General features: G+C 51.8%; 5 protein-coding genes across 5 annotated transcripts; 3 read left to right on the top strand and 2 right to left on the bottom strand.

Moving 5' to 3' along the window:
* Nucleotides 1-2,497: 2,497 nt before the first annotated feature.
* AYO21_08111 (hypothetical protein) lies at nt 2,498-3,595 on the bottom strand (the record flags this gene model as incomplete). The annotated part of the gene is made up of 2 exons (XM_022658059.1): nt 2,498-3,246; nt 3,307-3,595. 2 exons carry the CDS (start codon nt 3,593-3,595, stop codon nt 2,498-2,500), a joined length of 1,038 nt encoding a protein of 345 aa, XP_022509579.1.
* Nucleotides 3,596-4,413: 818 nt separating this feature from the next.
* Nucleotides 4,414-5,641, top strand: AYO21_08110 (hypothetical protein; the record flags this gene model as incomplete). Its single annotated transcript, XM_022658058.1, has 2 exons — nt 4,414-4,602; nt 4,664-5,641. 2 exons carry the CDS (start codon nt 4,414-4,416, stop codon nt 5,639-5,641), a joined length of 1,167 nt encoding a protein of 388 aa, XP_022509578.1.
* Nucleotides 5,642-6,293: 652 nt separating this feature from the next.
* On the top strand, nt 6,294-7,340 carry AYO21_08109 (hypothetical protein; the record flags this gene model as incomplete). Its single annotated transcript, XM_022658057.1, has 4 exons — nt 6,294-6,309; nt 6,371-6,696; nt 6,750-7,089; nt 7,144-7,340. The coding sequence occupies 4 exons, from the start codon at nt 6,294-6,296 to the stop codon at nt 7,338-7,340; spliced, it is 879 nt and encodes a 292-aa protein (XP_022509577.1).
* A 741-nt stretch (nt 7,341-8,081) lies between these two features.
* AYO21_08108 (hypothetical protein) lies at nt 8,082-9,476 on the top strand (the record flags this gene model as incomplete). The annotated part of the gene is made up of 3 exons (XM_022658056.1): nt 8,082-8,279; nt 8,344-8,502; nt 8,553-9,476. The coding sequence occupies 3 exons, from the start codon at nt 8,082-8,084 to the stop codon at nt 9,474-9,476; spliced, it is 1,281 nt and encodes a 426-aa protein (XP_022509576.1).
* Nucleotides 9,477-10,877: 1,401 nt separating this feature from the next.
* AYO21_08107 (hypothetical protein) lies at nt 10,878-12,425 on the bottom strand (the record flags this gene model as incomplete). The annotated part of the gene is made up of 2 exons (XM_022658055.1): nt 10,878-11,511; nt 11,785-12,425. 2 exons carry the CDS (start codon nt 12,423-12,425, stop codon nt 10,878-10,880), a joined length of 1,275 nt encoding a protein of 424 aa, XP_022509575.1.
* Between the last annotated feature and the right edge of the window lie 2,340 nt (nt 12,426-14,765).

Below are 14,765 nucleotides of genomic sequence, written 5' to 3'. Positions count from 1 at the left end.
TCGTGAGGACGGAGAGGAGAACAAGCCAGCAGAGCAAGATGACGGGTGTGGCCGGGACCTGCCGTAGGTTACCAGTTTTCTTGCGGCATCACTTTACATCCGGATCTTGCTGAGATGTGAATCTTCAGCTGAGGTATCTTAGTGATCCTGCTTAGCGAACAGCCTCCATCGACTGTGCAAGTATGGGGGTAACAGTGGCCCGGACAAGACCCATCCAGGGTCGCGCCAACATGGCTGTCCGTGGCGTGGGAGGCAAACGGCAGGCCGAAGGCGGATAAAAACAGTGCAATGCCAATGGTGGCGAGAACGTTGTTCAACGGAAAACAGGGCCACGGCCACCACGGGCATGTTGAAGGATGGTTGGATGAACACTGGTTCTCGTGGTGGAGATGGCAAAAAATGGACACCCATGTGGACCGCGACAGACAGCGGAAAATATCGAGCATATTGGTTGTCAGACGAGGGCAGTGAATATTGCCATGTGACCAGATGACGGGGATTTCCCCGTGCAAATGGGATCTGCAATTACTGTCAGACCGATGGCTTCGTGGTGTCAAACAGGTGACGGCGCGGGCTGCGCAAAGTCGAGGACCACGTCAAACAGAAAAAGTGAAAAATCCGATGGTCGGGTCTGGCGGGACAGGGCCGAAGCGGCTAGATTGTATTGGGATTAGCGGAATGCCTTAATTCAACCTGTGCCGAAGCTCTTACAAACTCCTGGCTCCTTTGTTAGTCTGCGGCAACATGTGGCACCACTTCATTGGTACTGAGTCTGGCCATGTCACCTGTTGGCCGTTTCGATACGTTGCTTTGGTCTTGGCTGGTCTGCAATGCCCGTGCCTTTTCTGGACTGCCCTCGGAGCTCAACGAGTAACCATGAACATGTGTTCCCTGCCGGATGCTGTACCTTGCGCCTCTGTATCACCAAAAGAAATGCCTTGGGTTCGTTTCCAGTGCTGCAGGTGAAGTGTCTCCATATTTTTGTCCTGCCGATAATAATACCATCATTTGGGCAGCCATTGTTTCGCTTCATTTTCAAGCACTGGGTCGGTCACCATGCATCTTGGAACATTAGAGCTCTAACAAGAAGCTCTCCTCAGCCCTCCATTGCGAGCACGTGCGGTTATAACGAATCTGAGTCAGGCAACAAGATCATAACCATCGGGTGTGAGGCATTTTAGGACGAATCTGGACAAAAGTCATGCAACCAATGCCAAATCGAGAGATTTGCCAGGTAGCATCGCCTGGGATCAGCCACGACTAGCAACGGCTCGACCCGCAAACCGCCGGCGATGAGACACGGTTCATGCCCAACTTTTGCTTTTCCTTGTGCCTGTAATGTTGTTTGGATACCCTAAACGTTCGCACGTACCTGACTACTGGGTACACAGCTCTTTCGGAGCATCGGCCAAGGAGGTTTGTGGTTGCTAGAGCTCTTGAAACCCGGTCTCTGAAAAATCTGCGGGCACCAGCTCCCCTATGGACTACCACCTGCACTCCAATGCGAACTGTGAGCTTCATACTGGGGGTGTTCGCATGAGCTTTGCAGCTTAGGCCGGGTCTGGAACGGGGTAGCTTGAGATCCCCATCCTCGGTTCTGCGTGGCGCCATATCCAGTTACCCCCCGTTATCGCAGGCCATTTTTGTCCAAGGACGCCTAAGCGTAGGATGACTGCTACAATCGTCGTCTGCCGCGCAAGTCAACCCGCTGTCACTGTCATATTCCTGAATTCGCCATTCGCCATTCGCCATTCGCCTTCCGAGCACACGTCCGTACAACGAATACGTCCCATTTGCACAGCCTCTCACGACTTGTAGACATCGCTCCTAGTACGAGGTACAGTTCCTACCCCCACCTTTCACAGACTCGCTCCTGTCGAGCAAATGCTACCTGCTCTCCATCTAGCTCGTACATCTCCCCGAGTCCCGCCACTGGTGATATTCTGCCTGTTTTTTTTTCTCTCTCTCTGTCTTACATCCAATCCCGTCGACATCAACGCAGACGTCACGGATTTTGCTTCTGGGAGATGAATTTGGGGTGTTCCATGGGCTCGGAGATTACTTCTGCTTTGCTTTATCAGTGACCGTCGAGAATTCCTTCTATTCGCTACGATATGCTGTTGTACGAGGAGACGGGCTGCTGTTTGGCTGCGTAGCTCGGACGCTCTCCACCACCAGATATTCTCACGATTCTTGCTCCATGCCAGTGTAACAGCCTAGGTCTGCAGGGTCCTGCCCGCAGGAGGCTTGATCAGCACACAAGTACAGCTATAGCGTGAGATGTCCCATGAACGAGAGTTCTGGAAACATGAGACGATGGACGAATCGCGAAATTGCTGTTGCAATTTAATTGTCTAATGCTCTACAATCGGCCAATTGGACTTTATGATTTTCCACGGCCAGAGACTCACGGCAGAAAAGTAGTCGCACTTGTATACAGATCACCAAACTTCGACGAAAATTCCAGCCGAACTCCGCGCAAAGGGTCGGATCAGCATCACACCATCCCCCACAGTGGGCGTGGAAGTTCGATTTCGCGACCAACCTCGACGCCTCGGCCCAGGAATCCTCTCGCCCGGCTGTCTACCCCAACATAGGCTTGCCTTCTCTTTTCTTCACCCTCGATGTCTCGTGTCACACTCCATGTTCGCAACCCATAGTAGCTGCCCACGCAATGGACCAGCCATCTCGCAAAAGCGGCGCCCTTGTCTTTATCCAGACCCTCAAAGACCATTTTTTCCGTGCCAATTGTTTCGTCCTCGTCCCACGTCATCTCATCCTTATCTCTCTGCTCTTTGTTGGTCGATTCGTGCATGGCTCCATTTCGACCAATAAAGACGATCTCCTCGTCCTCGCTGTCGCTTGTCAGAGGAATATCATGTAGACCATCTCTCCTTAGACGAATTTCTCTCTCGTTCCACTTGCGCACGAAAGCTCGGACCGTTTCCTCCAAATCCTGGAGCAATCCCTTGGCGGCTTTGGCGCGTTTGAGTTTGGCTCGTACTTCCTTGGGTATGCTGGTCGCTGCTTCTTCCATGGGACTCATGCCAGTGTTCTGGACGCGTTTCCCCTGATTCCGCGTGCTCTCCCGGCGGCCCTTGAGCTTTGACTCGACGGCCCGTTGAAACTCAGCAGCATCCCATAGCGGAGCGAGATAGTAGGGCACGGTTCTTCGAGGGTAGGTGGGACGGATTTCCCAGTCAGAAGGTAGGGGAGGAACAGCCCAAGGGTTTGACAGAAGGCGATCTATGCGTTAAAACTTTCTTCAGTTTTCATGCAGTTATCTCCGGGTAGGTGTAGGAATACCATTTTCCCATCGGCGTCGCTGTCGTGACCCCTCCTTGCCCTTGAGAAAGGCTTCGCGACGTTCCAAACTGTCGCGACGGACGAGCTTGCGGTCGGCGTAAAGTCCTGACTTAGCGATGCTCGCCGTTCTCGTGGTGGCGTCAGTCGGAACGGTGATCCGAACCGCATTGGTAGCAACGTGAGCACGCTCAGGTGTGGACAAAGTATCAATAGATACTTTATTCATCCGAGTAGTCAATGCTTCGGTACTTTGAGGAATCACCGGCGCGAATGCCTCAGGTGCAGCCATTATCGGAACGATAGTCATGACAGTTGATGATAACTGATTAATACCGCGTCAGATCTGCAAGACAGTGGCAAAATGAACAAGCAGGACGAACAATCAAAAGCCGACAGCGGAGCAAACGCACCACAATCGTGGAGATGAAGAAAGGTCTGTGGAAGAAGTAAATCGACAGGATGCGAAAGATGAAGTTGTTAAGGATGTGCGGTCGAAGCTGCCCCTAAGATAGAGATGACCTGCACTCCCGCCGGCGGTTGGAGACCCGCAAGTTCGCACATTTAATTAGTGGGAGTCATGGCCCCTCGGCTGCGGACGAATGACGAAGAAGCCCTAAACATCGTGCCGGTAGGATTGACTGAACATGAGTCAACGATGGACGGAAGCTGCGTGGATATCATACTAAGCTTGATCTATACTGAGCAATGACAGAATCTACATATGTATCACAATGACTCTTAGTATTATCTGCTTTGGCCAAAAGTGCGATGCATTCCTAGGTAACGGCGGATCTGAAGTGCTCTCAGTAGGCGATCCAAGTTGTGCATGAGGACCATACGAGCACAGTCTAAGGCAAGTCACCTAAAGGGGGTGCCGCCCTGCTGAAGTGGGGGGGCGGCGCTGGGGAAGCTCAACAAGCTGATGGCGAGTCCCTGGTGCCTGCTTCTCCAACCCAGATGCAATTCAACATCCGTCCTGCGTCCGCATAGGGCGATTCAAGGGAATACACCAAGTACCGAGTACACAGCCTGCCTATAGCCTGTTGAATTCCACTCGGGCTCTTGATTCACACGTTCTTTTCCTTTACCTTCGACATACTGATTAATATGAGGTCCCTCCAGCTCCTGGTCACGTCGCTAGCCGCTTCCGCTTTCGCACGATCAGTCGAGACTCATTCTCAACATGCAATAATTCCTCAAGATGACCAGTCATCGACTGAGGAACTGTTTTTGATTGAATTGAGTCCAGGAGAAACGAGATGGGTTGAAGAGGATGAAAAATGGGAGCTTATGAGAGTATGTGCTACACCATTCGCTTTATCCGCACATAGAACACTGCTAATTCAGAGGGCAACAGAATGGAGTCAAGTTTATGGACATCACCGAAACAAAAGACACATACCCATACACAGAGGTATCCCAGTCGGCTGCGATCGTCTATCCCTCGAAACCGAAGCACATGGACGAGGTCAAGGCCTTGACGAAGACGTTGGACAAGGACAATATGCGCAAGCACCTGGAAGGTCTCACATCATTCCACACGCGCTATTACAGGAGCCAGACAGGCATTGATGCCGCCTTGTGGTTGCATGACCAAATCAAGGAAGTCATCGAAGCATCCGGCGCATTCAATTACAGCGCTTCCCTCAACTTGTTCCCGCATTCCTGGGGACAGTCAAGTATCATTGCTCGATTCCCTGGACGAACGAACCACACGATTGTAATTGGTGCACATCTGGACAGTGTCAATATGTTCTTTCCCTACCTCCGTGCTCCCGGAGCCGATGATGATGGCAGTGGGACGGTGACTATCCTCGAGGCTATGACGGCCCTGTTGCAGTCGGACAAGATCGTGAACGGTTCTAGTGAGAATACAATCGAGTTCCACTGGTATTCGGCCGAGGAAGGAGGCCTCCTTGGGAGTCAGGCGATTTTCAAGTCCTACTCTGAAGAAGGCAAGGACATCAAGGCCATGATCCAGCAAGACATGACAGGGTACATCGAGCAGACCCTCGCACATGGCAAACCTGAATCGGTCGGCGTCATTACGGACTTTGTGGACCCAGCATTGACAAAATTCGTCGAAGGCATTATCACCGTCTACTGTGACATCCCCTACACACTGACCAAATGTGGATATGCCTGTTCGGACCATGCTTCAGCCAGCAAATATGGCTATCCGTCGGCGTTTGTGATCGAGTCGGATTTTGAATATTCGGACAAGAAAATCCACACCACGGACGACCTCATCAAGTATTTGAGCTTTGACCACATGCTTCAACATGCGAAGATGACGCTCGGGTTTGCATATGAGGCCGCTATGGCCAAGTTCTGAGCACGCGGTGATCTGTCAGACACATATACCCACTATTTGCTGGTAGCCAATATCTGAATAATGTGAGACCTTGCATCATGCTTCTCCCAGCCTTGCGGCCTAATCTGTGTCTGCTTGTGTCTAAACAACAAGGCGTAGTCTAATGATTTTGTCTTTGTTACCTGCCGCAGCATGTCCGCCCAATGTACAACGCATGTGAAAGTGTTACCATGGGGAATGCACGAGGGGATTTGGCTAGCACGTGAGGGCACCAAGGGGCGGTGGTGGCGGCCTATTTTCTTGACGTCATTTCCCCACGATTCTTGTTTGAGCTCAACGACGGATGAATGGCTGGAGTCGTTTTCCTGCATGCAAATCAATCCCCTATTCGACTTCTTGTTCTCCCTGCTTCAAACCATCGTTGCACTGCTAAGAAGACCCCGGCGTGCCCAGGTCGATCACGAGGACAGCCTGGAGAAGCAGGGCCCGGGTATTACCGCCGTTGCTGTTGGATTGACCCTGCCTGCTCAAGTTCATCTTCCTTTGCAATACTATCCCTTATTTTCTCAATCCCTTTTCTGTAAACAATCGCTGTGCCTGGTTGCTTTCTGGAGACAGCTGCTGGCAGAAAGAAAAGCATTCAAATCTTCCCACTTGGCCATAGGTACTCGAGATGGCTCTCACAGACTGTATGGAACTGCTCAACCTGCGAACTTTCTTTCGACCATTTCTGCTAACACATGCTTGTAGACAATCCTTTCGCAAAGCGCGAAGAGTTCACCCAAAGGAATCTCATTGCCTACAAGGTCCTCACGATAGTCAGCTGGCTCTTGCTCGTCATATTCGGGGCAGTCTATACCTTTGAGCGTCCTGCCGACTGCAAACATCACAGACATTGTCACACAATTTGGGGGCAGAACAATCGCCATCCGACAGGGTTCAGCGTCAACTCGGTGCTAACAAGCATCTATTGGGTCGTTGTCCTCATATTGCAGGCGCACTATGTACGATTCCTTTGGAGTGCAGAGAAGAGCTACGTGACTCATGCTGCCAATGTGGGCTCGCATTTCATCCTGGTACGGCTTTGAAACACTGGAGTGGACACAGCTTTATTAACATGATCGGACAGCACAATCTTTTGTCCTTTGGCTTCATCCTGCTTTGGGTTCGGTCGTATTTCTGGCAGGGCGAACTCCTCCTCATCGTGAACCTGTTCAACTTGACAGCGCTTTACTTTGGCCATCCCACCACCCCGTTGATCATTCACATCCCCATCGTATCCGCTCCATTAGCCTGGAACTATGTCGCAATCTTCTGGAATGGTGCGGTAATGGTTCCCGGCGCTACCAGGTTGCCTGCACGGATTGTCGCCAACATCTTTATTTGGGGCATTCTCATGCTGGGTGCCTTCTTCCTTGCAGTCTTCAAGGACTATACCATGGGGTTTGAGTTGACAATACTCGCCTTATGTGAGCTGCACCGTGCTGTCTTTTGGATACTTCTTGCTAACTTGACATGAACAGCACTGGCCCTGGGCCAACTTGCGACCAAGGTCGTAGCTTTCCAGTGGATCTTTGCCTTTATCATCGCTGGCATCCTGTTCGTCCTGTCCCTGGCAGTGGGCGCTCCCAAAATCTTTGGAGCGGATCGAAGCGCTCGACATGAAGGTGTGATTGTCAGTGAGGACCGAGAACGGGCACCTCTTCTGGACGATCAATAAAGCAAAGGTCGACAAGAAAGCACTTTGAAGAAACAGGTCAGCTCTCGGTCTGCTGCCCATTGCACGGGACAGGACAACACTCTCACATGATGGTCGCTTGCTCACTGTCTCATGTCCTAGATGGATGATGGGACAGTCGGAGTCTGGTCTTAATTCGCATTTCAGGTTGGAGTTTGGGCTTGGTTTGGGACGGCATTCCCTAATCTCGACGCAGTAATTTCAGAGGTCTGGCTCTGCCATGTCTTTTGATAAGACCATGGGACAGCGGCGTTTCCCCAGATAAGCAAGGGGAGAGAAAGAAGCATTCGTTTATGGAGGGACGTGATACCCACCTCACATCATGATCGTGGAAGTATAGCATTTGCCTTGTTGTCCTGGGCCGCGGACCCAGCACCATGGTTGCGTCGTGGTTTCTCTTGGCCACAAACGACAAACACAGAGAATTCTAGTATCCAAACAAGAAAAACGAACCAAACCAGACTTGTCATGTTTCCAGGGCTGTGAGCCAACCAAATTGCAGGGCTTGAAGAGGTTCCGCGCGCCTGACTTGTATTGCAAGTGTCCGGCCTTGAATTTGTATGCGCGGCTGTGCCCCTCTTTAGCCTCAACCACGGCGCGGCTGGGGATTCTTCAGGACTGAACAGCAAACCAAAACCGCGCCCCAGATCTTTCATTCATTCTTTTCTTTCTTTTCTTCTCACTCTCATGGCGAGTGAAGATCCTGACAGCCCATTCACAACCATGGCCGACGCACAAGGCGTTCCCAAGGAGGAGTCGCTGGCAACATCCCAGGCTAGCGACGGTACCAAGTCTCTCAACACCTTGTCATTGTCTGCAGCACCAGATTCCGAATCCCAGACCCAGGCTGACGATGGAAATTCAAGCACGACTGAGTCTGAGCCACCAGCCACGCCGGCCAAAGAGGACGACGACGGGATCGTGAATTCCACTGCCTTTTGCCTGGAACTGGACCCAGAAACAATACACCCTACCGTAGACTTAGGCGACCGGAACAACCTTGTTCGTCTTCTTGCTTTGTACCAGTCTGGCTGGGAACGAGGGCGCGGGCGCGGTCCCCGAGACCACGAAACTTGCATCTGGTGTCGTGGGCCCGTGGGACCAAACGTCGAGGTCCTCACCCATGTTGGCAGAAACAACAGTTGTAGGAACAGCTGGCCGGTGACCTGCCTTCTGGACTGGATTCAACAACAGCTCGGTACCGTCCGTGGCCATTCGCTGCGATGCCCCATGTGTGCCGAGGAGTTTTACCACCGATACTCTGTAACTGGCGCCGATTTCAAAGCGGATCAAGGCGGGCCAGACGCCCAACGGGTCGTCGACGCGGGCTGGTTGAGATGCACCCTTTTCGGCACCGCATACGCCAGAGACTTTTGCGTCAAGAGAAAAAAGCCACTCATCATCATGGAGAGCGAGGAGGCCAGAAAGCTCGTGCTGCTCAACCGAGAGAAATACATGTTCAACAAGTGCGAAGAACTGCCCCAGACGGCTTTGGAGGGGACGAGGTGGTTCAGCAGAGTCGTCGCAGCAGACATTGCCCAGAGCTTTGGCGCGACTCCGGCTCCCGACTCTGGTCTTCCGGCTCCAGTCGCTCCAGTCATCTATCCCCGCCCTGTCGAAGGAGAGGCGGAGAAGCCCAAAAACACCTTCAACATGGCTTGGATGATACTTGACCATGGAAACAATCAGTACCGAATGTCGCCGATCCTGTGCCTCGACGCCTGTTGTTTGATAGTCCAGACGGAAGGACTTGGAGGAGTCACAAAGACCATGACCGCAGAAGAGTTCAACGCGATGACCAAGGCGAGAGGAGGTCTCAAGACCGTGGTGGAGAGCTTCGGACCGGATGATGTGACCGACGCGCTTGAAATGGATGCTTCCAGCCGGCTCTGGCTGGCGAAGATGCTGGGCAAACCGCCGAGGGACCCCGACTACCCGTCGGACGATGAATGGTACAAGAGAATCGCCCTGGCTTTCGGATTTTCCACCCGCCCGCCACTGGAATGTGGTGGCAGTGACAACGACGACGGCACGCCGCCCCCTGCTGCTGCTGCTGCGGACGCGGACGACGAGCAGAACGACTCGGACGAGTCCTTGCCAGAGCTTCCTATCGTGTAAACAACAACAAGAACTAAGCAACGAGCATGACAAGAAACATCAAACACCAGCAGGATACCCGTTACTCATTACCCAGGATTCTTGATGATTCGGCTTGTTGGTTGGTTGGTTCATCGTTTGAATGCTTGGCTGCCTGGTCAGTTGGGAAGACAAATGTACCGCCACCAGGAAAAAAAACAAAAACAAACGAGCCATGTTTGCCATCATCATCATCATCATCATCCATGTAACAAATCATTCCGCTGCAAAACATGTCCTGACCACCTTGGGAACTCTCCGCTTTGTCTACGAATTGCGCTGGTGGCTTGTGAGGAGACGGAGATGGATCGACGTACCCTAGGTATCGGCGGCGATATGTGAGGAGCTGTGGCCCCAGATATTGGAGGCGAGGGCATATCGGAAAGAATAGCTGGCGCTGGAAACACAACTGGGGCTGGAACTGGAACGAGAACTGGAGCTGGAGCGAGCAGAACACGAGGATGGCGGGAGCGTGAGCGTGAGCGTTGGCAAGGGCTAGAGCAATAGCAGAGCAAGAAGAAATAGCTGGTGTCAATAACCCCAAAGCTTCATAGCAGAGGAAAAACATACCATTCCATTGCGTATCAAGGCCTACCATTTCCGCCACCCTTACCACGAAGAATAGCCACAACACGCAAACGTTGTTGAGTCGACCAAAGCACAAACGGGCGGCATATCATATTCCCCCATTCAACGATCACTGTATCTCTATTGGGTCGTGGACTCGTGGTTACCTCAGCCTTTTTGCGCGGGATAGCGAGAGGCCAAGTATCGTACCATTCGGTCAATCAGTTACGTACTTGGCTAGCTACTGGTCGAGATATCAAGTCAATCGTGCTGTGGGAAATGGAGGAGTCTCGGTCATTCATCGATATATTCATTCATCAATTCATTGATTCATCCATACATCTGTCCATTTGTCACATATATCTCCCTATAGAATATATGCAAATCTCCGTAACCATGTGTGTGTGTGTACCATACATACATATATCCTCTCAATCCAAGTATTGAACCAATACACATGTGGGAACATAGAAATGAAAACCAAGATAGACCAAGGGGGTGATGCGGAAAGAGAGAACTCGCTTGCTTGCTTGCTTGCGTGCTCGCTCATGGGGGTATAGAAAGAAAGGGGGGAAATTCCATCAACCTGTTAAACCCCGGGGTTTCGGTTCATTGTCCTCCTCCGGGTAGGTATTTTTGTGGTTTGTGGTTGCACATAGATATAGATAGGGTGATATTTTTGGGCCGTATCCGTCATGTCCGTCACATTCATCCATCCGGCTTGGTATTTCGTCCTTGAGGTAACAAAAAAAATTAGAATGCGCAAGAATAACTAAAGGGGTAAAGGCTGAATGGAGAAGAGAGAGGGTATGGCCATCATTCGTGATCAACTCCCCACTCCCTCGCCCTCTCCTTCTCCCTCATCCCCATCTTGGCCTCCATCCAGTCCTCCACCGTGACCCAGCCCTTGCGGCCCGACAGCACGGCGTTCCGGATCGCGAACTGCCACTCCCGCCACCATTCCTGCGCGATGAGCGACGGGAGGCCCGTCCGGTCGCTGCCTTCTCCGGGTCCGCTGCCGGTTGGGTGGGAGGAGGAAGAGGATGAGGTGGAGGATGCTGAAGAGGTTGGTTCTGCGGCAGTCGTGCCAGCTCCGGTCCCTGTGCGCTGATATGCTGGTCTAGAGGACGGTGGTGGCGACGATGACGGAGCGTTCAACCCTCTTGCTGCAGCTGTTTCACCCGAGTCTCCTTGGCCGCCGCCGTGGTCGTCCGCAACTGTGCCGATGACGGGCCACTCCACCTCGACGACCTCGTACTTCTTGGTCGGATACAGCCGGAGCATATTAGTGAACCAGTTGCTCGATTTGCGCTGGATCACCACGTCCGAGTACTGGATTGGGAACTCGACGTGTAATTTGCCCCGGTACTTGACTGTGGCTAGGAGATTCCGGGCGTAGCCCTCGAGCAAAGCGATGGGGAGGTTCGGTGTCGAGCGGTGCAGCGCGAAGCTAGATGGCGAGATATGTGGTTAGTTATTCGTTACGAGAGATAAAGACACTGGAAAATCAAGGATATATGCGGTGGACCTTGGTTGCTGATTACTGGGGTGGAAGAGGAGCCTGATAAAGCTGAAAAGGAGACAAGCAGTAACACAATGTGTCGAGGAGTGGAGGGTGTAGTAAGGCAGATATTGGAGGTCTGAGCAGAACACAATCCGACACGGGCTTGGGCATGAGGCAGTATGAGGAATCGACGCCGATCCAACCAGCTGGCAGACTCACCTTCGGTTCTCAGCCTTGTCCTCACAAAACCTCTTCGTCCACAGTTCCAAGGGAGACATGTTCATCTCCTCCCTTGTCATCTGCTTTGGCGACCCATTCGACGAGCCATGCTGGTAACGCTTAACTTTGACCCGGCCCCCGCCGCTCTCGGTTCCTCCCCAGTCCAAGTCCAACATGGTCGTCAGGTTCAGCTTTAGATCGAAATCCACCACGGTACTGCCATTCCCGTGCGTCCCTCGGATCACGATGATGGGCTTCGGCGGCAGACTTGCCTGCTCGCGGATGAACTTGAGGAGTGTCCTTTGCTGCTGTTGTGAGGTCGATGACGACGTCGAGCTGGATGTCAGTTCCGGGTTGGTGGTCGTGGTGACGGTCTGGTCCTCGGAGAGCTTGGAGTCGCGGACCCGGTATTTTGCGAACGACACTGTCTTTAGCCGGGACAGGGCCACGAGCGGGTTTTGTGAGGGGACGGAGAGAGGTGTCGAAGTCCGTTGAGGCACTTGATTCTGTGATGACGGGCTGTCGGTCCAAGGGTTAGTGCTAGGCAGGACTGTGTGTTCGTATGAGGGCGGCAGATCGGTTGGTGTCGATGAGTCCACGACGAGGGTGTTCTGCAGGCTTCTTTTCTCCAATGGAGACATCTTGGTTTGCCAGAAACAACAGAATTGTACAGAATTGAGAATAACGTGGAGAAGAGGTCAATGCGTGAGATGGACAAGTAACAAACAGTAGCCGTAGTCCAGCCGCAGCTCCAAGTGGTGTGATATGGCTTTTCTGCGATTCTAGGACGCCCGGATTATGTACAATCCTTATGTGATATGTAGGAATACAGTATCGAAAATCAGTCAGCAGATAGGAGTAGATAAACACATGACATTAATCTCTACCATGACCGAAGTCAAGGCAGGGAAAGAGGGATACACATGCTCTTCAATGATCGAATAGATTAGGCACACGCATTTTTCCCGGTTCGAGATCCCTGTGCTCCCGCAGAATCATCTGCATGTGGTCAAGCGCCTTATGCGCGGATGAGATGTTTTTCGTTCTAGGTCGGTCCAAGGTGTCAGGCACCGCCACATGGTCCGGAGCAGTTGGCACAATCAGGCCTTAAAGCGTCCTAGGGTCCTCAGGCACCAACTCTATTGATTTGGCCAGTGACGATGTTGGTGAACGGATGCGAGGGGAAGCAAGCTGTGGCTGTGCTGGGGTCGCACGTCGGCCGAAACCTTCGGGGTCTGCCTGGGATTCGCTTGTAGAGAAATCTGTGTTGCCTGAGTGAATTGGAGTAAGGCTTTGAGATCCCCCGTAGCAATCCTGTCGTAGCCGTCCTGCTAGCAAAAGCTGTGTCCTTCCTTGGTTTCAAGGAGTACACGAGGAATGTCCATTGCTTCGTCGTGTTGGGAGAGATCTGATTGCTGAGACTCTCCTCTTGTGAAGAAAAGCCAAAGATACGACTTTAGAAATTTCTTGGCAAAGAAAACATAGGCAGAACATCTTCGCTGAGGTCATTGGTCAATCCATTCATACTTGAACAGCGGCAGTTACTCATTATTTAGCCTAGTAGTCATGGTACTAGCAGACGAGAACAAGACAATCTGATTCTTGCGTGCTAGAATATACAGTACCAGATGGGTGAGACCACCTACCGCCTTAGGCGTACTGGTGCACGTATTTTTCTCTTCTTAGAGTGCCTCTAGTGCCTCGATAATTTCCGTAGCTGATTGATAGTGGCCATGCCAGCACTTCATGATAATAGTAGCAGGCAGAACACCCGTCAAATCTGGAAACTGTTGTTGGTCGTGCACCGGGGTCTCTTTCCAAGAAGGCGCTCTGCCTGTCCAGATCTCAAATATGATACTGCCAAGGTTAAACAGATCATCTTGTGCATCTGGCATATCGATATCTTTGCCAGGCCGTTGAAACTCCGTCTCAGGCTCTGCTCGAGGTATGGAGCCGTCGATTGACGATCCGCCGAAATCGCAGAATTTGAGATTATCTTCCTTATCTAGAAGGAGATTGAGAGAGCACGTATCGTAGTGGATAACGCTATTTTCTTGCAAATAAGCCAATCCCTCTGCTGCCTGGATTGACCATCTGAATGCCTCCGCTGTAGAAGGTAGCTTGTTGTGTTTTCGAAGATTGCTCAGTCGGTCCCTTAATGTCTGTACCTGCCTTTCAAGAACTAACCCACGGTTAATTGATATTTTAGCTGGCATATTCGGTCATGCTTCCCAAGTCGCTGAAGAATCTTCCGCTCAATCGAGAGACTCTCAAGCAATTCGTCGTCCATATACTCATTGCCTGACTCAAGGGCTACCTTTACCACAGTATCATCATCGACCGCAAAAACATACCCAGACACTCCAAAACCAAGGCAATCTAACTCTCCAGGAATGATGTCGCGGTATTCGATGTTCTTTGTTTCCATCATAGCTTAAACCACTTTGCTTATGGTCATACCGAGGAAATCTGCGCTGTTTATCGACGGAAGAATACGAGAACGATATAGAGTATTGGTAGGGAGGAGATGCGTTCGCGTAAGAAAGGAGGTGACCGTGAGGTAGGCAGCGCCAGTACCGGAAGCAGAAGGAGGAACATGTAGCGTAAGAAGTACCAAGTACAACGTAGGCTATAAAGTGGTTGTAAGCAAGGCGGCTTTCCGAAGAAGCAAACATGCCAACAGTGAGCAAGGAATTTGAGCGCTAAAGTTTAAACAGTGCGCTTCTTGTGAAGTAGCAGTGTACTTTCCTAGTTCAGAGTGTGTGCAATATACCCTTGCGCAGCCTGAACTCACGTGCGGACCCCTGGCCCTGCTATGCATAGGCACTTTTAATCCGTTCCTCAGGCTGAAATGTGTGACTGGCAGGAATGCCAAGGACGTGTAATGACCGTCACGCTAGTCCTCGGCCGAAGGCCTTCGGACTAGCGCCGGTAGGGCCCTGTAAATTACTCGAAGGTATATAGTCAGACGGTCCCCAGGA

The sequence above is a fragment of the Fonsecaea monophora genome, assembly GCF_001642475.1.
Source record: "Fonsecaea monophora strain CBS 269.37 chromosome Unknown Scaff68, whole genome shotgun sequence".
Lineage (NCBI taxonomy): Eukaryota > Fungi > Ascomycota > Eurotiomycetes > Chaetothyriales > Herpotrichiellaceae > Fonsecaea > Fonsecaea monophora.
The sequence above is the reverse complement of the archived record's forward strand: the minus strand, read 5'-3'. Positions and strand labels throughout refer to the sequence as shown.